Source organism: Aethalodelphis obliquidens, unplaced genomic scaffold (genome assembly GCF_003676395.1).
Source record: "Aethalodelphis obliquidens isolate GAN/ISIS:26980383/991018 unplaced genomic scaffold, ASM367639v1 scaffold22, whole genome shotgun sequence".
Classification (NCBI taxonomy): Eukaryota; Metazoa; Chordata; class Mammalia; order Artiodactyla; family Delphinidae; genus Aethalodelphis; species Aethalodelphis obliquidens.
The window spans coordinates 6744780-6768495 of NW_020837966.1; the positions used below are offsets into that span (position 1 = coordinate 6744780).

Below are 23716 nucleotides of genomic sequence, written 5' to 3' on the forward strand. Positions count from 1 at the left end.
AGCAGATTTCAAACCATGAATCCCCATCTCTGAAGTGAAACTGATTTGCTTCTCTTTAAATAAAACTAAACAGAGGTCCACCCTGGATGTGTCCTATTTCTCTCATATCTCGTCTTGTTCTTTTGTGTGTGTGTGTGTGATACGCGGGCCTCTCACTGTTGTGGCCTCTCCCGTTGCGGAGCACAGGCTCCGGACGCGCAGGCTCAGCGGCCATGGCTCTCGGGCCCAGCCGCTCCGCGGCATGTGGGATCTTCCCGGACCGGGGCACGAACCCGTGTCCCCTGCATCTCGGCAGGCGTCACCAGGGAAGCCCTCTCGTCTTGTTCTGAAAGGAGAAAATCTTTTGGCTTTCAGGGTGAGGCTGTAAATTGCTCAGCTTGGCGCTTTTTGGCTCATCCACCACAAGACTGAGCAATTTTGTAACGATGGCCAGTCTGCCACCTCCTAGGTCTATGCTGTTCCAGAGACAACTGGATTGTCTTTGCCAACCTGAGGGCATGTGAATACTGGGTGGGAACTTCCTCCTGGCTTTCCAGGCTCTCCTCCTTCCCGCAGCTCAGGCAGGATACTCTGATCAGCCTGGGGGCTCCTTTGGCCCTACCTCTCAGTCTGTCATTCAGCGCCAAACTTCAGTCTTCCCTTACTACTCACTGTCTCAGCATGTTCTTATCACTCCCTGTCGCTTCTACACACTTTGCTTTTTTTTTTCTGCCAGGGTGCTTTTAATTCATAGTTTTTTGCACTCCCTGATCTGTGGATCCTCAGTAAAGGGGTGCCACAAGCCAGAGAGACAGACAGATAGACGGGTCATCATTTGGAGACAGAGGTTGTAAGTCTTCCCTAGCCAAGGGTACCCAGGCTTCAGAATTCAGCCATTTCCCCTTTGTCAGGAAGCCCTCTGTCAATGTGGCAACCCTGGGATATAAATTCATAGAACTTTCCACAGATGTGCTGCAGGATGCTTCTTTGAAGAACCATTGATTATTTTTTTGATAACTTAGTCCCCCCTCGGTGTTTCCAACACAGATTGAGCTGTCATTCTTGGTGTCCAGCCTGCATGCATCTGCCCTGTTAGATTTTGAGCATATTGAGAGCTGAGGCTGTGGTTTGCTCACCTTTGTGTGTATCTGGCACTTAAGAAAATGCCCAATATGTGTTTGCTGATGAAAGTTGACCTTCATCCCCATACACTTGAATGCTGGCAAAGCCGGTTTAACACATGGTTATCACTCAGAACTTGCAGATACACCTTATTTAATAAGTAATGGATAGAATGCTCCCTGGAGCAGCATCTTCCCCAGGGCATCTCTGGGACATCCCTCTGCACGGCGGTAGTTGAAGGTCTAACATTCACAGATACAACACGAACGTGTGTGATTTGTTCTTGGGCCTTCGGCTGCTGTCCATGGCTGAAGCTTCCACTCTCTCCTCCTAAACTTTTCTGCAGGTCCTGGAATCGCCTCCACTGTGAAAACTGGCGAGGAAGTGGGCTTTGTGGTAGACGCCAAGACCGCCGGGAAAGGCAAAGTGACCTGCACGGTTCTGACCCCAGACGGCACTGAGGCTGAGGCTGATGTCATCGAGAATGAGGATGGCACCTATGACATTTTCTACACGGCCGCCAAGCCGGGCACCTATGTCATCTACGTGCGCTTTGGTGGCGTTGATATTCCCAACAGCCCCTTCACTGTCATGGTAAGGAAAATTCCTTCTCTAGAGCATGCTGTTGTTAGCAGGAACAGTAATGACTGCTGTTGGTTACACCCTGGCTGAGACATCCCCGGCCACTTTTTTTTTCTTTTCTGTAAAAAAAAATTGTCTTAAGCAGTCATGACCTTGAAGAATCCTGTGTAATCTCTAGAAACCCAGGGACCCTTTGGCTCTAAGGGGTTTTAGGAAATCACTGGCAACCAGAGTGTCCATCATTCTTAAGGATCTTAGGCAATGTCCTGGCCTAAGCCCAGCTCAGAAAGATACGCTTTGACAAAAACGTCTATGAGTAAAACATTACAATTTTTCATCCTGCTTGTTCTTCCTCCTCTCTCCTCCCCTGGAGGAGAGAGGTTCCCGAGGCTGTTATGTCTGGAGACTTGACTCTGATATCCCAGGACTCAAAGTACCTCCAGTTGTGTTTTGGAAAGATTCAGACTTTGATGATGAGGGGGAAATAACTTGTCTTTTTGAAGCTAGGAACATCTGGAATAAAAGAAAACCATTATGCAAAACCTCTGAGCCAGAGAATGGCTCGGCCCTTTAATTTTCAAATCTGAGTGACTTTTAGATCCTCCTTTGATTATTGAGGTTCTTCAACCAGGAAAGGGGTTAGAAACCTCAGGAGCAGTCCTTCATTTAACCCTTAAAACTAAGCATTGTTGGCCCTTTTACAAATGCTGTGTAGGAGCGGGGATCAGACTCAAGTCCACTGAACCCAGACTGCCTGCTCTGGACAGCTGCTGAGCACCGTCCTCACCTGTGTCCTTTGATGCCATGGGCAGCAGACCACAAAGTTTACAGAACTCAGTGGCCTGGCCCCACGCACAGCCTACAAAGCTCCATCTAATGATTTCACTTTATGCAGCAGCAGAGAAGGACACGAAGACTCCATTCCAGACAGAAGCCCGTGTCTGTCTCCCACTCTATAATCTGCTGAACCTTTATTCTTTTCCATAGATGTTTGTTTATCTATAAACGTTGTGCCAGAGACCTGGAGCCTTTTTATGTCTCGAGGATGTAAACACTTTTGACGCTGTTAATTTGGGAGTGTTTTTCTCCTCAGGGGAGAAAAAGATGCAGCTAGAAAGTTTATGTCCTTCTTATTTACAGAGAAGTCCCAGTTGTAGTTGTAAGAATCTGTTTTTAGCCCACAGGAGTTTTTATCTGGTTGGTTAGAATTGGGCAGAGGTCACAGCCCTGCTGGTGGGATGGGCTGGAGATAAGAGACCACATTTGGAGGGTGTGAGTGAGGAAATCAGGAAGAAAATACCAAGGACCATTTTAGCAGGTGAGTCAGAAACCTGCAGTGGAGGCCACCAAACTCGTTAGGAATGAAAGTCCATTCAGCCCTGGAATGCACACAGAGCAAGGATGCTTTGTGTAAAACGCACTAGCCCCCTAACAACTGCTGAAGGCAGGAAGGGATGACACTCAGGGCACATGCTTTAGGTCTTCGTTCTCCCGTTCCTAGCTTCCTCCAGCCTTACCTAGATGGGCTCACTTTCTATTCATTGGCCTCTTGGGGCTAGGTTCGCTGTCTTCCCCTGCAGGCTTGGGGCCAAAAGGACATGAACACCCTGTACTGCCTTTGCAGCAAATGTCTGCAGGAGCCCCAGCAGGCTGGTTCAGTTAAATACATCTCACAGACGTGCACAGCAAGTCACGGGTCTAGCAGCTTCTCTGCCTGTCACTGTTAAGTCACTGATCAGGGCTTCCCTGGTGGCGCAGTGGTTGAGAGTCTGCCTGCCGATGCAGGGGACACGGGTTCATGCCCCGGTCTGGGAAGATCCCACATACCGCGGAGCGGCTAGGCCCGTGAGCCATGGCCACTGAGCCTGCGCGTCCGGAGCCTGTGCTCTGCAACGGGAGAGACCACAGCAGTGAGAGGCCCGTGTACCGCCAAGAAAAAAAAAAAAAAAAAAAAGAAGTCACTGATCAAAGGCTATAGCGTAGCCACTGAAAGATCTTCCCGGCTGATGTGTCCCAGAGTCGCCCAACCTGAGATGGTCCAGGGGGTGGGGGATAGGGCTGTTGCAAACGTTGAAGCTTACAAAGCTGCCTTTGTAAGTGAAGCCCCCTTTCTGAGATGCCAGAATACACAAAAGGGGCTAACCATGAGCACGGACGTTTTCCTCCAGAAGGGAGGCTTTCCAATTCTTTTATTGTGGGAGAAGAAGGAACTGAGAGGGGACCCATACCTTATCAGGGTGATGGGATCAGGAACACAAAGTCTCTGGTTTTTAAAAAATGAACTTATAAGAACTTTTAGAACATAACTATAGACACATACCAAGTAACAAGAGACCCCTTTCCCAATTTCATGCTCCAGGGGTGACCAGCATTAGGTTTTCTCCTGCTTATACAAGAAACATGTCAGTTTTGTGCATGAGATTAACCATGCACATTGCTTTGCAACTTGCTTCCTTCCCTCAATATGCTGTAAATACCCTTCCATATTAATTGATCTGACTTGATCGCTTCTTCAGAATGGCTGCACCGGCATCCACTGTACAGACTTATATAATTTACTTAACCGACTCCCTTACAGATAGACATTTAGGTTACTTCAGCCTTTCCCAACAATGAATGGCTCCAGTAAAATCCTTTGCACACATGACTTACCTATAGACTTTCCTGCCGGTATTTCTATAGGCTTGCTTCCTAGAAGTGGGTCATGGGTTCATAGGGCATATGGATTTGACATTGGAAGAGGAGATGCCAACTTGCTCTCCACAATGGTGGGAAGAAGGTAGGCTCCCGCTACAGGGAGTAGCTCTCTGCTAGGCAAGACAGATGGGGAGGAAGCAGCCCTCGGGTTGTAGAATCTACTGAGCCGCAATGTCCCTCAATGTGATTCCCAACTAATTTCCATTTGCCACTGACCAGGCCACAGATGGGAAAGTCGCAGCTGTGGAGGAAGCACCGGTAAATGCATGTCCCCCCGGATTCAGGCCCTGGGTACACTTTTTGTTTTTATTTTTCCCTTTTCCATGTCTTTGTTTCCTCAGCCTTCATTGCAGAAAAGCTGCAGCCTGCTTTTGGGGATTGCTTAAACCCTCTGGGTGTCCTGGTCATTGGTTTGTCCCCACTGATCAGTGCATCACAATGATTCCGGCTTTCTCTAATGAGACCCACCTGTGTCATCGTTCGCGCTCCACGAATCGCCCGCCACCATGTCTGTGATCACGCTCGGTGCAGTTTGTCTCCACGTTTAAAGAGAAAGATGGACAGCTGTCTCAGCCCTCCTGCAGACTCTAAAAGCCACCACTTGCACATTTGGTTTCTGTTCAGGGGGAAAGCCACCGCTGCTACTTTCTGCCACTTAAAACGCACCTTCTTTTCCAGGCCACAGGCAACTAAACCTTTCCAGGTGGAACCTCTTGGGACTCACAGACATTGCTGTCTCTCACTTTTCCGCTTTCCCATGGGCGCTACTGGGAATTTCACAAGCAAACAGCCTAGGGATTTTTAGCAATTGGTCAGCATGATTCCTTCAATGCTTCAGGTTCTGCTCTGGCTCCAGAGCCCGTTAGCCAAAGCCCGCAACGCATGGGCAGCCGCATCCCCAAATCCTGTCTGTACGAGCTTGCAAAATTCCCAGTTGCTCTGCCCCCTGTAGCTTCCCCAGCTCACACTGTTGTCCACTTTACCCAGTGACCACTGCTTCCTGTTTTTAGGTAACTGAAGAGGCCTATGTCCCAGTGAGTGACATGAACGGCCTGGGGTTTAAGCCTTTCGACTTGGTCATTCCGTTTGCAGTCAGGAAAGGAGAAATCACCGGTAAGCACTGTCGTGAAAGCCGTCTTGTTCTCACTCACTTGCACTAGCTCTCCAAACAGTGCGCAGGAGCTGGTTCCACCTGTCCCCCAGACCTGGGGTCCGGAACCCAGCATCCCTGGGTCAGTCCATGAGCCCATGGGATTGCAGAATGTCCTGTGTGTATATGTGTATCTCAGAAGAGGTGGTTCATTTATAACTTGCATCCTGGAGAGAGGGCCGGAGATGCTCTGTAAGGGGAGAACCACTGTGTTTAGATCTCTCTCGACCATCACGTTCCTATTCCCCCCTTTTCTTGCCTTCTCTTATTTTTCCACTTTTCCAGATGTGACATTGACACTGAGGTCTGTTGTACAAGAGTTACTTCCTCTCCTAGCCTCCTTTCAATGCCTGCTTCTCTTTGAGTTGATGGTTTACCAATCCATTTGGTCTCATGGTCTTCTCAAGTCCTGTCTGAGCTTCTCATTTATCAGTACAAAAGTAGAAGACCCTTTACTTGTGAGTTGCCTGCTGCATTTTGTGGAAACAAAATAGAACAAAATAAAGGCAGGTACGTCTCTGCTTCCGGTTGTGGAACGTGGTGTTTTAGGCAATGGTGTCAAGTGTTCTTGTATCTGAAAACCTTTATTGTGAAGGCCACGTGTGCCTCTGTGCTCAGCTTCTCGGGGGAAGTCTTGGTGGGCTCACTGCCCCGTCTCCATGTGCTCCAACAGGAGAGGTCCACATGCCTTCTGGGAAGACAGCCACACCTGAGATTGTGGACAACAAGGATGGCACGGTCACTGTCAGATACGCTCCCACTGAGGTCGGGCTCCACGAGATGCACATCAAATACATGGGCAGCCACATCCCTGGTAAGTCGGGCTCAGCACCCTGGCTGACTGCAGCGCCCTGGCCCTGCAGGACTCCAAGATTCAGGACGTGAACATCTGGGAGGTTGTAGTCAGTCGTTCAGTCACCTGCTGTGTGGTTTTCAGTGGCAGATTTGGGAATGCAGTGTAGGCGTCCCTGCAAAACCAAACAGGCTGTGACCCCAGCAGATCCAGCTAATTTCCAGCAGGGATGACACAGCTAAGTGTCCTGGGTCACAGTGCAGGCCCTTCGGTCCGCGATTGTTTGTCTTTGTCACTATGCCAAGCATGGCCAAAGGGTGAGCTGGGAGAAAAATGTGAGGCACGTCAAGGGACTTTCCAGCCAGACCTGCAGAGCCCAGAGCAGCGTGGGACGGGAGAAGAGGTTGTGAGAAGAGGACAAGCTGCCTTATTGTCACACTGCCCTTGACAAGGAAAGCCAGCTCAAGTTTCATGTCCATCAACCAGCAGTGTTACTCTTTTTCTTTTTTTTTGAGTACATAACCTATCTACGTAGTTTAAAAATGATGTGGAGAAGGGTTTCCTTCCCACCCATATCCCCCATCTGCCCTCTCCTTGAACCTGACTGTTGTTGATGTTTTATGCTAGATTTCAGAATATTTTTAAGACTCTACAACAGATGGGAATACAGATGTTTAATCCCTCTCCCTTTGTTACATAAACAGTAGCCTACGCTACACATTATTCTGACCTTGCCCTTTTCATCTAATAGTATATCTTGGAGAACTTTGCACATCTGAATAGTAGAGAGTGTTCATGGTGTCCGGCCATTTGGGTGAACGTTACACGTGAACCATTTCTCCCACTGGAGGACAATTGGGTTCTTCCCCACCTTTTGTGATTACTAGTCATGCTGCAGTGAATAATAGCCTTGCACACCCATCATCTCACACCTGCCAGGGTGTATCTGAGATATTTGGTTCCCAGGGCAGGAATTGCAGGGCACAGGCAACAGCCCTGCAATTCTGACAGATCTCACCAACGCGCCCTTCACGCAATCTCTTCCCGTTCACATACCCACCCGCCATGCAGGAGAGCACCTGCTTTTCCGCCAATTTGCCAGTGGAATAGGCTCTCAAATTTTTGGATCTTTGCCAGACTGATAGTTAAAAACCAGTATTGCTTTGTTTGTATTTCTCCTGTGAATGAAATTGAGCGACTTTCTATATGGCTAAGTATCCATGCTATTTGTATTTCTTTTTCTCTGAACTGGACGTGTGTATCCTTGGCTCAGTTTTTCTCTTGGGCGATTGGCCTTTGTCATATCAGTTTCTGAGAGCAGGCTAAATATTGGAGAGATAAGCCCTTTGTGATAGGAGTTGCACATACTTCTCCCAGTTTGATTTTTGCTTTAGTTTATGTGTATGTGTATTTATCTGCTTCTGTTTAAATGTTCTAAAGATGCAGATACAGAAAAAGTAAAAATGTCCTTCTACCATTTTCCTTCTACTTCCAATGCTGGTGTGTGTATCTTTTCAAATGTCTCTCTCTGTACCTACAAATATGCATGCAATTTTGTTCTATTTTGGACTGGGATAATGGTATTAATATTACATAGGAATGTATTATGATGGGTATATATTATTATATAGGTATTATAATAGGTGTTAATATTATATAGGGTATTAATATAATGGGATATTGACATTTATGTAGCAATTTGCCTTTTTCTCTTTAATGCAACACATATGGCTAATCTCTCAAGTTAGTATACATAGATCTCCCTCATTATTTTTAGTGACCTGCAAGTAGACTAATGTTGATTTAACCACCCCCCTGTTGTTGGACCCTGGGTTCTTTTCCTAATTTGCACCTGAATTCTGTGGAAATGGAAGTACTTGCCTAGGGCTGGGAGTGGGCCTGAGTGGAGAGGACCACAGTGGGATAGATTCCTCGGGCTGGGCTCACAGACTTTGAAAGTCATGGGCAAACGGCCTTCCCAAAGGACCTTTCCAGTCACATTCCATCTATAGTGGGTCATTTCTCTTCTCCACTGCTCCCCCCCATCACCCAGCCCCGGTGTAGCTGTTCCCTCCTTACTTGTCCATTTGAGCCAGATTCCCCTGCCTCAGCCCCCCTCCAGTCTGGAGCACCCTGGGGACTGTTTTTCTCATGTGATCACTGAAGGGTCGATAGTGAGTAGACCCCCTTGGGTATCCTAGGATGGGGAGCCCCACAGAGTCTCCTCTTGCGTTCTGCTCTGCCCAGGAGATGCCACACCCGCTGCTGTTAGGTGAATCCCCCCAACCCCCTATGAGTCCCAACTTTGTGTGTGTTCTTTGCAAACCCAGAGAGCCCGCTCCAGTTCTACGTGAACTACCCCAACAGCGGGAGTGTTTCTGCATATGGCCCGGGCCTGGTGTATGGAGTGGCCAACAAAACCGCCACCTTCACCATTGTCACCGAGGACGCAGGAGAAGGTACTGTGGTTCTGTGGGTCTCAGCTGTCATTTGGAGAGTTAAGGGGATGCAATTCCAGGGAAGCCTTTAAAAATAAGGCTCTTGAATGGTAGTATCTGTCTTGTCTTTTCTCTCATATAAATCTCTTATGTAGAGCTCCTCTGTCTTCTACCCAAAACAGAAATTTTAAAGTCCTTCGTGTTCTGATTAAAATCACATTCATACTATGAAATGTTTTATGTGACTTTCCTGAAATTTACATGTGTTTTGATAGATAACATTTTTGGTTTTGTTCTTCTTGCACCTGTACATGTATCCACAGGGCCACATGAATCATTTAGTGGCTTATTCTAGCTCTGTGCCCATGGGCATTGTCATCACAGGAATTTCTAAATTTGCGATTCTAATGGGATTTTCATGATGGCATCCAGCCCCCAAGCAGCAGTGATAGTCCGTGTGTGACACTCTCTCCCGTACGTGTGATTGGCGCGTGGGGTTCCATCCCTTCCTCGTCCCACACATATGGAAGAATTGAACTTCAGGGTCACTTGCAGGAAGAATTCAGATGGTGGAGTGTCTTCCCAATGACGCTTTCACCATGTAAATAGCTTTGTTCTGACCTACGCCCCTTGTCCGTGGCTTGTGTCAGGCTGACGTTCCTGGCAGCAGGGCTGTCCCGGATGAGCGGTGATCCCTTTTGAAACACAGAAACACCCTCCCTGATGGCTCTCCTTCCCTCCTCTCATTCATTCACAGGTGGCCTGGACTTGGCTATTGAGGGACCCTCAAAGGCGGAAATCAGCTGCATTGACAACAAAGATGGGACATGCACGGTGACCTACCTGCCCACCCTGCCAGGCGACTACAGCATTCTGGTCAAGTACAATGACAAACACATCCCTGGCAGCCCCTTCACAGCCAAGATCACAGGTAGAGTTGCCCAACTGGCTGGAGACTCCCTGCCCCACTAGGCCCCCCTCCCATCACACCTGGGGCAGCAGGCTAGGCACATCTGAGATTTAGGTTTCACAGCATCTCCTTGGGAACAAACTAGGGGTGCAAGGCCAACATTAGATAGGCTAAATTCCTCCTTCAGCTGGTAATCCCAGGAAAAGCAAGCACATCACTTGGAGGGCACTTATTTGTGCCAGTCTGACTCCAGCGTCCAAATAAGGAGGCCCTCAGATAGAGGCATTCAAATAATACTTATTGCATGAGTGAGCTCAGAGATGCTCGTCAGCATCACTTCTGGATAGATTTTTGTGTCCCTTTTACAGATGGGAAAACTGAGGGTTGGAGAGACTGGCTTAGCCAAGTTCATGTGGGTATTCTGGGATTCAGGTGGAGATTATCTGACTCAAAGCCCTGCTTCTGACCCCTGTTGTGCTCTCTGTTCAGATCATGCTCTCAGTGGGTTATAAATGTGGTCTGTGTGGACTCAGGTCCTCCCTGTAACCAGACATAAGTAGCAGTCATTCTTCGTTGGTTAGGTCTGCTTATTGTCTGGGGAGTGTTTTTGTCACTTAAGTTTGCGTGATTAATTCTTGCCTGTTCGTCTATAAATGGCATGTGGTGTGAGAGCTCTGGAGAGCCAGGGTGACCACGTGTAATGGAGCTGTGTTGGGGCTGGTGTTTCCCAGACGACAGCAGACGGTGCTCTCAGGTGAAGCTGGGCTCTGCCGCCGACTTCCTGCTCGACATCAGTGAGACTGACCTCAGCACCCTGACGGCCAGCATCAAGGCCCCGTCCGGCCGCGACGAGCCCTGTCTCCTGAAGAGGCTGCCCAACAATCACATCGGTGAGCTCAGACTGCCCTCCCGGCAGGAGCCGGGACGTCTTGAGTGGGAGATGGGGGTTCCCTCCTTGCCCGGGATCCCAGTCCTTGCCTGGGAAGTTGGTAGCACCTTGGAGTGTGATGTGGTAAACCTGCTGGGTCACATGCGTGGTCAGAGTCCAAGCATTTCTGCCTTACGATGCTGACGAGCCTCTTGGACACCCTGGGTTGCCAGAAAGTCAGGAAGGAAGTCCTGTTTCTGTTCTTGCCAGTGTGTCTCCCTCCTGCTTCCTCCCCTTCACCCCTCCCTCCCACCTCATAACCCCCAATCTGTGCTCTGGTCCAGGCATCTCCTTCATCCCCCGGGAGGTGGGTGAACACCTGGTCAGCATCAAGAAGAACGGCAACCACGTGGCCAACAGCCCCGTGTCCATCATGGTGGTCCAGTCAGAGATCGGGGATGCCCGCAGAGCCAAAGTCTACGGCCGTGGCCTGTCAGAAGGCCGGACTTTCGAGATGTCTGACTTCATCGTGGACACGAGGGATGCAGGTCTGTGGGGGGTGGTCCCAGGGGAAGAGGCCGGAGCTTTGGAACTGGCTTCTTCCTGCTCACGTTACTCCATCTTTTCATCCTGCCAACCTTCTTTTCTTTGTGAGCATCCTTCAAGCAATAGACCCTTTTACATGATTATCATTTAAGCCCCAAGAGCAGTGGCAAAGTAGGTATTATCTTTGTTTTCTAGATGAAAAAATTGAGGCTCGCAGGGTTAGCAGCCCCCTCTGCTTCTGGCATGTGAGCCCAGAGCCACAACAACTCGCAGATCTGTTTCATTATCAATATTCCCACCATTGTCTCAGCTCCCCAGGGTCTCCTTGACTCATCTCAAACTAAGAATGTTGGGCCAGCGGGTCAAAGTCATGTTCAGCTGAGCATTGCTTTCGTGCAAATGAGGAGTTTCTTCCTGCTTCCTCTTAGAGATGGTCCGAATTAGGTTGGGCCACTCCAAGCTACTCCGCATCCCAGAGTCTTCACCTTCTGCCTTTTTGAGTGATGGGCTTGCATTGGTGATTTCTGGATAAAGTCACCTTCCCAAGGCAAGGAGCTGGAGAATTTGTGGTCCTGATGGGCTTATGTTCTCTGTTGATTCCTCAGGTTATTAAAGCTTTAGATCTGCTGTCTTAGTGGTTCCCTGGCTGGGCATCCGAGGCAGCTAGGAGCAGTTAAAAATGTCAAATTCTCAGGCCTGCAGCTGGTAGTAAACCCCCAGACAGCACGTGCCATTCCTGGAAGCAGGTGGTCAAAGTGTCCCCCGCAGCGGGTTCTGCAGGACAGAGGGTCGGTGGGATATTAGTGGATACCCTTGAGAAGAGAGTGTGGTCAAGGCCACCTTCAGCCAGGATATTTCACTCCAGGATTTCTCAGAGCGTTTAACTGACTCCTGTGCCCAGCGCTGTCCAACAGGGGCCACCGTTACTGTCTTTCTGCTTTCTGGAGCATTTCCAGGGGTGGAGGTCCTTTCTGCATTCATCAGGCTCCCCCTTCCTGATGAGCTGCTGTCATAGCAGCCACGGGCTACTGTGTTGCAGGTTATGGCGGCATCTCCTTGGCCGTGGAAGGCCCCAGCAAAGTGGACATCCAGACAGAGGACCTGGAGGACGGCACTTGCAAGGTCTCCTACTTCCCCACCGTGCCTGGCGTTTACATCGTCTCCACCAAATTCGCCGATGAGCACGTGCCTGGTATGTGTGGCCCCATCTGCTCTCCCTGTCCCGTGCTTGGGTTTTCTGTAAATGCCACGTGTGGCCTCTGGGCTGCTCTCAAGGGCCTGCTCGGTTTTTGCAGGGAGCCCCTTTACCGTGAAGATCAGCGGGGAGGGAAGAGTCAAGGAGAGCATTACCCGTACCAGTCGAGCCCCATCTGTGGCCACTGTTGGGAGCATCTGTGACCTGAACCTCAAGATCCCAGGTGAGCACGAGGGGCTCGTGGGTCAGGGCAGTGGGCACCACCGGAAACCAAGTCTGGGCTTGGCCCAGAATATACCATCTGAGTCTGCTGGGGGGGACTGTTTTTGAATTTATTTTTTTTTTAATTTATTCATTAATATTTTTAATACTTATTTTCACAGAGGCCCATCCAAGAAAAGTAAATCTATTTACTTTTCCTTCTTCCAGATGAAAATAGCTTTATCGTACCACATGGGGGACAAATAGATAAGCTTTTAGACTTTCATTTACTGTCTGTCGACTAGACTAATAGTGAGAGAACTGGCCCTGCTGATGCTTATATCTGGAAGGAGGTGTCAGCCCAGTGACATCCTTCTAATTCCCGTTCGTATCTTTCATTCCTAAAATTGGAGTGAGGCCTGAGAAGCAAGGCTGGGTGGATGGACCACATCTAGCCCTTTGCCCAACACAGCCATCGTCTGTCTGAAATGTGGCCCAGGTTCTTTCTATTAAGAAGTGACTGTGTAAGTGAAGGCTTGAGGCTCCTCTGGCATGTGCTATGGAGTTGCAGGTTCTATGGAGACAGAAACTCTAAATCGTCTTCCGATGAAGCTCATGTTGTGATGAGCTTCTAGCTTCCAGAGGAAGGTCCACACTGCATCTCCCGTCTTTCCTGACTTGTGGTATATCTCTTGCTCTGCCTTCTCAGCATTACCTGATGGGTTCTTCCTTTCTAGACACACCGTTGGTAAAAACCTCATTACTGTAGCGTCCAGACTAAGAATCACTTAAAACACACCGTGTTGATTGTGATCATAAAAAGTTCAGGTGCTCAAAAACAGGGGAAGTAAGTCTAACCTCATATCCCACCATCCAGGGAGATTGTGGGTCGCGTTTCAGGCCCAGAGCTGGAGCCTGGATGCCTCCAGCCTCCTAGACACACGGGCTCGGTCTCAGATCCCTCTGGTGCACTTCTCACTCACTGTATCGTGGGCATCTTTCCACACCAAAGTATACTTCCCCAGCATCCTTTTCATGACTGTATAAGATTCCAATTCTCGTCTAGGTGCATGTCCTCATTGGGTTTTCTCATTTCATGTATGCTCATCTCCATCCCTTGACCCCCTTAATCAGTGCTCTGTGACATCTGTCATCACTTCGGATGGGTGCCCGGGAGTGGGATTGCTGGGCCAGTACGTTTCAGTTGCTGCTATGCCTTGGCAGCCTGTCCTCCAGAAAACGAACTGATGCCTGTTTCTCTGTTTCCCCACCAGCACTGGCCACTGTCTTTGGTTCTCACTTTGATCAATCTGATGGAAAGATACGGTATCCAGTTTTCAGTTGCATTTCTCTGGTCACTAGACGAGTGGACTGTGTTTTCGTTTGCTTCACATTTCTCATTTGGGGAATTCTCTCTCCTGTTGCCTTTGCCTGTTTGTCTCTTATCTTTGTGTGATGTGGTCAGTCACCCTTTCCCTCAAGTCTTGTTTAGCTCTTGACTCCTTCTTACTCTTTTCAGTGGTACTAGATGACTGGCTGAGACTAACTTTTTCCATCATTACCTAAAACACCCTCTCTTGTCAATTAGAGGGGAGGATGGCCCTCCAGCCTCCAGATATCCTCCGGACCCAGGCCATGTGGGGTGACCCTCCCCTCAACCTCCTTCCTTTCTCTGTCCTCAGGGCTCAGAGTCATGAGCTGCTGCCCAGATCCTGTAGGGCTGGAGGGTGCGGTCTCGTGCTGCTGTAGGTGATGGCGTTACTTGGTCACCCAGCATGCGGCGCGCCTGTCTCCACCTCGTCAGTGCAGGCACGGTCGCTGGCATGGCAGAGCACCTTGGGTGGAGCAGACGCGTCTGCTTCCTGGTGTTGGGGACCCGAGGCGTCATGTTTCTGGAAGTGTGGCCTCTTGTTTTCGGTTTGCTCAAAGCTTTGCTCACGCATGGTTTCCCCTTTGCCACTGGGACCAACCTGGGTTCACCTTTTCCTCTAAACGCATTTTGTCTTGTTGCCTGAAAGAAATGCCAAGGCTTCTTGACAATGAGGGATGAGGGCTCTTGTGTTTTCTGTCCTTACCTATGGAAAAGAGCCCCTGTAAGCATGATTGATGGCCCCATGTCACATTTGCTTAGAAACATCTGAGCCATCATTGTTGTTGCTGTTTACATGCTATAACTATCAGCCCAAGCTCTGGTTTGACACTGCTGTGTGGAATTAACTCAGCTCCAGCCAGGAAGGCTGGCAAAGTGCTCGGCGAGGCAAGATGTGTCAGTGCCCCCAGAATATTCTCTGCACCGGGTGGCTGGAAGGGCCTTGCACTCTCCATGCTGGCCACGACCACCCAGGGATTTGAGGGAGACAGGAGGGCAGGCATCCAGCCAGGAAGGGAGGAAGCCTGAGCACCCCGCACCCCTGGCCTACACTCGCTTTGCCGTCTGCTGCTTGCCCTGCATGTCCTGTTCCCCCTCAGGCCCTCGCCCTGACCCTCCTCTTTTTCTCCCTGCCCGCTTTCAGAAATCGACAGCAGTGACATGTCAGCCCACGTCACCAGCCCCTCAGGCCGCGTGACCGAGGCAGAGATTGTGCCTGTGGGAAAGAACTCGCACTGTGTCCGGTTTGTGCCCCAGGAGATGGGGGTTCACACCGTCAGCGTCAAGTACCGCGGCCAGCACGTCACCGGCAGCCCCTTCCAGTTCACTGTGGGGCCTCTGGGTGAGGGGGGCGCCCAGAAGGTCCGGGCAGGAGGCCCTGGCCTAGAGCGAGGAGAAGCAGGAGTCCCAGGTGAGCGTTCTGGGCAGGCTTTTTACTTGAGAAGATTGAGTTCAGCCTGGCAGAGTGAGCATCCTGCACTCTTCACCCTGTTCTGAAAGGAAGACGTTGTGTGTTACTGAGGGATGGTGTGAAGGGGCATTCTTTAAAACAAGGCTTCCGTGGCTAAAGACATTTGGGAATTGCTTACCCAAAGCTAAACAAGTGTCTTACTGAAGGACTTCTCGGAGCCTGTAATTTATGGGTGTGTGTTGTGAGTCTCTAAGAGAGCCTCAGGGTCATAAAACCGTTTCCAGGGCATCTTGCAGGCTAATGTTCTTCGAAACATGCTAGAATTCTATAAAACTGATTGTGACGGTCCCTTGCAGTGGTGGGAAAGTCTCTGGGGATGAAACTGAATGTTCTCATCTTGTTCTGACTTGGTTTGCATGTATTCCAAAGATGTCTGATCGCCCATGAGCTTAGTGTAGTCATGGATGGGGCTTAGCAAACATCACCAATGCCCTTGCTTGGGTTCTGCTTGGGGTTAGAGAAAGAGGAAAGGGCTGGCAACAAACAGAACCCAGCACCCCATGTTTGAGCCAGAAGAGGGGCCTATACCGGGCTCAGTCACTGACCAGGTGTTTCTTTGTCTCAGCTGAATTCAGCATCTGGACCCGGGAGGCAGGTGCCGGGGGCCTCTCCATCGCTGTTGAGGGCCCCAGTAAGGCCGAGATTACGTTTGATGACCATAAAAACGGATCATGTGGTGTGTCTTATATTGCCCAAGAGCCTGGTAGGTACTCGGGGGCCCATGGAGGACGTTTTCCTTGTTTAGGGATGGTTGGGTTGTAAGGAACAGAAACTCATCAGGCTAGCTCCAGTAGAAGAGGAATTTATCTGTATGGGCCCATGGGAACGCGTCCTGGAAATCCAGTTGCAGGATATCCAGCCACGCCTCAAAGGGGTAGGAATTCTTGTTCTCCTTGTCTCTTGGCCTCACTGCTTTATGCTCTTGTTCAACTGTGTCATTCTTCCCACTGACCAGCCTCTCTCTGCCCACCTGTGGCCAGTGGCTGGTGTGGCTGCCCCAGAAGAGTGGCCTCAGCATCTGAGCTCCTCGATCAGGGGTTCTCAACCTTTTGTGCGCCATGAATCCTTTTGGCATCTGGTGAGGCCCATGGGGACCATCTCAGGAAATATTTTTAAACACATGAAATAAACTACTTCAGATTATAAAAGAAATCAATTCTAATAAAATATTGTTATCAAAATCTTTTTAAAGGAGCAACTATGCAACATAGCAACGTATACACGTTTTCATTAATACGTTAAATCATACGATTTGGTGATGGTCTATTACCTACCTTAATTTCTAAGTGGCAGTGAGTGTAAATGGTATGTCAAGATATATATATAAAGCTGGAAAGTGATGGTTTTTGTTGACAGAATCACAAGTCTTAATGTGCTGTGGTTTCTTGTCAACTTTTCTAAAGGAAGGAAATGCTAAATTTCAATTCGAGGTTAGGAAAAATAAAGATGTGCGTTTTTCCCATTCGAGTTGGATGGATCTCCTGAGTACTGTACACAGACCCTTTGTGTGGGCCCAGGCTAAGAATCCCTGACCTTCTTCCTTGACTAGATTTTCTTTCCTAGTTATCACTCTGCTTCTACCCCCGTTCTCAAAGTTTATGTCTTACACTTCATAGTTCAGGATCAGTAATGGGATCCTAGTTACACGAAGCCCTTCTTATTCTTAAGTCTATAATTTTTAATAAAATGCTCTGTCGTAAGCCTCTCCTTTGGAGAGAAATTGGGAATACACACCAGACGTTGATGCGTGATTGGTGTGGGGATTCACATATACGCTGGCAAAACACAGAACAAACACTTCAGTGCTTCAATGCTCTTTGAAATTATTAAACAGAATATCTAAGATTAAAAAAAAAAAAAGAATCCCTGCCCTTTCCAACTAAGAAAATTGCGTTGGCCTGGTGTGAGCCAGGTGACCCTCTCTGACCCAGTCAGCCACAGCCGTGGAGCGGGCCAGGGTCTCTCGGAAGGCACTTTGGCCCTAGCTAGAGAAACAAGAGGCCACTCTGGAACCACCTTCCCAGAATCTCTGACATGATGGGTCTTTCCTGTCCCCACAGGTAACTACGAGGTGTCTATCAAGTTCAATGATGAGCACATCCCAGAAAGTCCCTACCTGGTGCCGGTGATCGCGCCCTCTGACGATGCCCGCCGCCTCACTGTTCTGAGCCTTCAGGTGAGACACAAGGAAACATCCGTCTCCTTGGCCACAGCCCAGCCAGTGAGGCCCTGGACTCCCAAGGCCCCTTCAATCTCCGACTGTGCCAGGGACCCCAGCACATTTTGACCACAGATGCTGCCAGGCGTAGGGGACCTTTCCTGCAGCAGAGCCACATTCAGGACATGAGACCGTCGGGGCGAGCAGAAAGCAGCCACGGTCAGCAAAACTCCTCAACATTTGCAGACGAGTTTGTTTTCTAAATATTCACTCCAGAGAAACAAAGAAGGCCTGTTAATAATTGGTCAGGGGTTAAGGAGGGCTTTCAAAACAAAACAAACACGAAACGAACAGTCCAGTGATGTCCAGCTTGCTATTATTGGCTTCCTTTTCCTCAAGAAAGTCAATTGTGATTTATTTTATGATGCTGATTTATTTATAGTAAGCGTGCAAAACACTGTGTTAAGAACTGTATCAGTGTTATTTCCCTAAATCCTTGCCACAGTCTGGTGAGTAGCTTTTCTTGACCCCCACCCCCCGTTTAAAGATAGAACAACTGAGATGCAGAGAGGATCCAGCTATGGGCACCAGCTAGAATGAGGCAGAGTGAGGTCTCGGGGGTTCCAGAGCCATGCTCTTAACAGCAACCACCTTAATCCCAACCCTGGCATTGTGGCAGGTGGTTACGTAGCCCAGCCTCTTAGAATGGCAGGAAATGCAACTTTTCACCCTGGCTTAAACAGGGCACTTAATTCGGGGTTGCATTAGAGCCTTCAGCCAAACTAAGAAGTACTGGGGACGCCCTTGGGTCTTAGGACACTGAATCAGATGTAGCAGTTTGGCTGCGGAATAACACCAAAATCCCAGAATGTGATTTCTGGGTAGAGGGGTTTCTAAATAGCCTTCAGCTGCCCCCCAGTTCTTGAACATATTGGATTGATGAAAACTCAACCTCATGTCTCAGATTGGTTCCATGTACTTGGTGTACATTTGAGAGTCTAACTTTCCCCTGAGGGGGACTGGTACTGCTAGTTGTCTCAAACATTAGGGAACCCAAACAGAACCCAGACCAGGGTCACGGTCTACAGATTGAAGCGGCCTCATCTGGAGAGTACCAAGGATACTGACTGGTCACTGTGGTGCAGATGTTTTTCCTGTGTTTCATTTAAAGGCTTCTTAACAGAAGTTCCTTCTGTGGCCAACTTAACTAAAACCTACGGAGGGAGATAAAGCTGGCATTGCTGAGGGCAAAGAGCTGCCTTCACGCATCTGGAAGATTTCTTTTGGATCTTGTGAGGCGTTTATCTCCCTCTTGAGGATTTAGTGGCAAGTGAATTCAGGTAACGTAAACGCTTCTGTCCAAAAGGAGCTGATGTGGAGAAATCGGCTCCAAGAAACTTCCATAGAGTCCTCTTATAACAGTTTGGTCATAAAATATTTAAACAAGTATGCGTCAGGCTGGTATGTCCGTCAAGCTTGTGTAACCAGCTGCTACAACAGGAGGGACCTGTGTGTCAACTTTGTCCCCTGTTCTCCCCACGTCACCTGATGCCAAGTGATATGTAAATTATTTACTGGAGATTTATTGGCAAGGCTGCACGGCAACATCTGGTGCTGGTTAGGAAAGAGAGGCATGTATTGTTTTGTCTTGCTTTTGAGACTTTTTAGAAAATTGGAGTTGGCTGGCATTCTGTAGGGGAGGGTGTGGCATGGGGGTGGTCTGGCGATCAAAGACTCCTTAATTTTGTGTTCAGTCCTCCGTCATCTGTAACCTCTAGGGCAGCTCAGTCTAGTAGAATGTTCTGCAGCAGTGGGAATGTCCCACATCTCCAATGAGCAGTATGGTAGCCATGAGCCACATGTGGCTCTTGAGCCCTTGAAATGTGGCTAGTGTAACTGAGGGACTGAGTTTTTTTGTTTGTTTGTTTGTTTTAATTTATGGCTGTGTCGTGTCTTCGTTGCTGCGCTAGTTGCCGCGAGTGGGGGGCTGCTCTTCATTGCGGTGCGCGGGCTTCTCGTTGCAGTGGCTTCTCTTGTTGCAGAGCACGGGCTCTAGGCGCCTGGGCTTCGGTAGTTGTGGCTCACGGGCTTAGTTGCTCCGCAGCATGTGGGATCTTCCCGGACCAGGGCTCAAACTCATGTCCTCTGCATTGGCAGGCGGATTCTTAACCACTGGACCACCAGGGAAGTCCAGAACTGAGTTATTCATTTTAATTGATTTAAATTTAACTGTATATAACCACATGTGGCTAGTGACTACTGAACGAGGCAGCACTGCTTATAGCGCCTTGAAGCTAAGATGTGATCCTTGGACCAGCAGCCTCAGCATCCCCTGGGAACTTCTTAGAAACATGGAGTCCCAGGGTCCGTTTCAGACCCACTGAATCAGAATCTGCATTTCAACAAGACCCTCGGTTGCACATTACGTGTGAGCCCTGCTGCTTTAGTGTGATCATCTGAGTAGCTGTCCAACCATGTTTACAGCAAAACTGCTGGCTTGTAAAATTTTGCTATTCAGGATTGGCCAATCTTAAGATATCTTAAGCATCTGAACTTCCAATCCCCTTCTCCCAGCAGAGGATGTAGTTTCCAAGACAAAGCATGGAGAGTGAAACTGATCTACTCAAGAGCAAAAGCTACACTTCTCCCATGGCTTTTTTGGGGGGACTAACAACTTCTAAATGCATGTTAATAGGAGCTAACATTTTTAAACTTTCCTATGTATGGACCAGGCCCTGTGCTGAGTGCCTTGAATGCATAACTTCGTTTAATCTTCACAGCAGCTCTCTGAGGTAGATTTGGTTATTATGCCTGTTTTTACAGAGGAGGAAACTGAGACTCAAACAGGTTCAACAGTTTAGTTATGTAGCTAGGAAATGGCAGTAAATCCAGGTTCTGCTGGTTTTTAGCCACTGTGCAGTACTGCATGAAAGAAAAATCATGTGTGGCCCTTTACAAGTTTATTAAAAGTTCTCTGCATCTCCACCCTTGAGATACAAAGCCTTCGTTCATGTTAGTGAGTGCAGGGTTTTATCAGCTGCCAGCCTCCTCCTAAAAAGGCGGTGGGGAGAGGAAGTCTTTTTTTTCTTTCTTTCTTTCTTCTTTTTTGAGGGAGGGGGCAGATCTGGAAGATTCTGGATTTTCTGGCCTGTACAGCTCTTGTTTGGGATGCTGAAACTGTAATCCTGCTGGCCAGGATGTCTTAAGTCCCCAAACCTAGGAACCATCTCTGAGTCAAGATGGTTTAGATACAAGACGGTGCAGATGTGTGTCTCTCCTTTCTTATATTTAACGCTAGAAACGTGGAATTGCTCAACCTGCTCTTTTGTTGCCAGGTGTTATATAGAAAAACATATTCCAGGCCTGTTTGCATGAGAACTGTCCCCCCGCTGGAATCCTGGGTTGGGTCTGTGTATGCTGTTGAGCAAGAACGCCGAGGGCTGTAACGCATCTCATGTATTAAATTCTCAGGAATCAGGATTAAAAGTTAACCAGCCAGCCTCCTTTGCTATAAGGTTGAATGGGGCAAAAGGCAAGATCGATGCAAAGGTGCACAGCCCCTCTGGAGCCGTGGAGGAATGCCACGTGTCTGAGCTGGAGCCAGGTAAGCACCAGCGCCCGCACCAGGAATGTTTCTGCAAACATGTATCCTGACGGAGGGGTCATCAGCCTCTGCAAGGCCTTCGGATTCCCTTTGCTGTTGCCAGACACTGTTTATAAATTAGGGTATAAACATTTGCCAGGGGCAGGCTTTTTTTTTTTTTTTTTTAAACAAATACTTCTTTATTTTCAGTTGTTTTTCAGATTTCTTTCACATGACATTCATTGTGATGTTCTCTCATATTTTAATAAAATATCACAGATCTTTATTGTTTACCTTATGAAATGAATAAGTACACTCTGATCTCTCTTTACTCTGAGAAAAAGGTTGATTGCTGTCAATTAAGAAAAGAGAATCTGGGGAATTCCCTGGCGGTCCAGGGACTCTGCACTTTCACTGCTGAGTGCCCGGGTTCAATCCCTGGTTGGGGAACTAACATCCCGCTAGCCGTGCGGCTAAAAAAAGGAAAGAGAGAATCTGGGTCCCCAGTAGGACTTAATAGCATGAGATTCTCTTGCTCGCTGCCTTGGTGTATGGAATTCTGTGATGTCAATCAACTTGAACGAGACCATTTTTCTAGTGAACATTTATTAAGTATCAGAGACTTGACAGGAAGGTAAGGCTGAGGAAGTCATGATTCCTGCCTTCAGGGAGGAGCACAGAGTCTAGTGAGGACCTAAAGAGTGTGATCCAGAAAGGTGCAGTGCACAGGTGAGGACCCCAGCTGATCACCAACAGCACAGCAGAATTGAGAACCAAATGGTAAAGATGGTCAGAGCATGAGAGGAAAAGGGTTTCTGCTTTGACAAGGTCAGAAGGACTTCTCGGAGGAGGTAACATTGAATATGGGCCCTGATACATGAGGAAGAGCCCTGTGACCACTGCCCTTATTGGGCGTTTACTGTGTACCCTGCTCTGCGTGCAGTGAGGGTAGACACTTGGGACCTGGGTTGGCATTTAGACATCTTCCTCCCACTGGGCGGAAGAAGAAAGGGCAGTGGGGAGCCTCAGAAGGAACAAATGTGTGGGCTGTAAACCCATATCTGGTCAGATAATGGTTTAAGTCTGACCACATTATAGTGAATGTGTTGGTACATCTGAAAGGCAAGGTGGTAAGCCGACGCTCGCAGAGTGGTCCGTTTCCAGAGAAAACAGTATTAATCAGCAGCGTTAGAAATGCAGAGGAAGGACTTGAGGTCAGAGAACTATAACATTTGGTGACCAATTGGCCATAGGGAATGAAAGTGAATTCAGAAAGGTTACATGTAGCTTGGTGATGGGGTAGAAAAATGATGGTGCAGTTAACAAAGCTCAGGACAGCAGCCGTGGTTGAGCAAGGGCTGGTCACTGCCTTACAGAGTTGAATACTTTATTTTCTGAGAGGTTTTTAAGTGTCCCTGAGATATCCAAGTGGGAACATTTAATAGATCTCTACTGCATTGGAATTTAACCACCAAGTGAGATATGGTGTCCTCAGCCCCAGGCAGTATTTGAAGCCCTAGCAGTGTCTGAGACCACCAGCCTGACACAGTTAGGATGCCGTTGGTGACAAATTACAGAACACCCATCTCAAGCCAATTCACATAATAAAGGGGGTCCATTACACACACGGTCCATTACAAGGGGGTCTGTTAATTCACGTAAGTGGAAAGTTCAAGATCTAAGATGGGTTTCAGCACCAATTTAATTCAGCCATTCAGCTATATTCTCCAAGGCCCCAAACATCTCTGCTCTTTCTTCTGATTTGTGGACCTCATTCTGAAAGTGGCCTTCCTCTTGGTGGTAAGGTGGCTGCAGCAGCGCATGACACCAATCAAGAGAGACAGTCTCTCCTCAAGATTCTTTCTCCAGAAGTCTTAGATGCTCCTTTTGCAGAAGTCTCCAGCAAACCTCCCCTCCTATCTCACTGAACATACATGCCTGTTCCTGAGTCCCTTCCTGTGTGGCTAAATGCCATGTGCTAATTGACTTAGGCTTGGGGAAAGAGGGATTTCTCCCCCTGCTATCCCACATTAATTTGACCCAATCAAGGACCATACGTGGACGTGGGGGTGGGATCACTTTTCCCTGTAGCACATTGGCTTTCAGAGAGGAGGGGTGGGTACCAGCTGGGGACTGATGGGGGACGTGCAGTGTTGAAGGATATGGGTGGCAGCTCCATATGGAGAGAGTCCAGAGGAGAAGACAAGAGGATTTGGGTGGAGCTTTGAGCAACAAAAGTTCTGAAGGGGATGGAGGGTACAAGGAGCCAGGGAGAGGCTGAGAGACTGACTGGAGGAGAACAGACTCTGCATCCCAGCTGGGAGCACTTCAAGGAGGAAGGGGTGGTCAAGTGGTGCATGGTGGAAGGATATTCTAGGTGCCCATTTCAGTTTATAGATCATCTTACCACATGCTGTGAGCCAGACACACAGTGAGAAACCTGGCCATTGCCCCGTGGGACCGTTGCTAGCTTGGAGCTTAATTAAGGAGCATTAGTCTCAGTTGGAACCATTTTTTCCCCTGGCCAAGCAGAGAAGCTGCGCCAGAAGTGAGCTTTTCATAAAGGAAGTGTTTTTCTGAGGCCAAAGCCACAGAGGATTAAACACAGAATTTGAGATTTGGATGCATTTCCCAAAGGGCTGTCTAGGTACAGA

At 48.6% G+C, this 23716-nt stretch overlaps 1 protein-coding gene across 5 annotated transcripts in view; it reads left to right on the forward strand.

Annotated features, from left to right (window-relative positions):
• Window positions 1–23716, forward strand: part of FLNB (filamin B) — a 139008-nt gene that overhangs the window by 106321 nt on the left and 8971 nt on the right. For 2 of the 5 annotated variants that reach the window (XM_027121190.1, XM_027121191.1), the window contains 14 exons: window positions 1448–1695; window positions 4600–4671; window positions 5391–5493; window positions 6204–6344; window positions 8654–8782; window positions 9519–9692; window positions 10403–10561; window positions 10884–11087; window positions 12125–12277; window positions 12381–12503; window positions 14995–15261; window positions 15887–16024; window positions 17382–17497; window positions 20951–21083. In XM_027121190.1, coding sequence (XP_026976991.1) covers window positions 1448–1695; window positions 4600–4671; window positions 5391–5493; window positions 6204–6344; window positions 8654–8782; window positions 9519–9692; window positions 10403–10561; window positions 10884–11087; window positions 12125–12277; window positions 12381–12503; window positions 14995–15261; window positions 15887–16024; window positions 17382–17497; window positions 20951–21083 — 2160 coding nt within the window. Of the gene's footprint in view, window positions 1–1447; window positions 1696–4599; window positions 4672–5390; window positions 5494–6203; window positions 6345–8653; window positions 8783–9518; window positions 9693–10402; window positions 10562–10883; window positions 11088–12124; window positions 12278–12380; window positions 12504–14163; window positions 14209–14994; window positions 15262–15886; window positions 16025–17381; window positions 17498–20950; window positions 21084–23716 lie in introns of all 5 variants that reach the window. The other 3 variants (XM_027121189.1, XM_027121192.1, XM_027121193.1) reach the window with 3 other exon arrangements.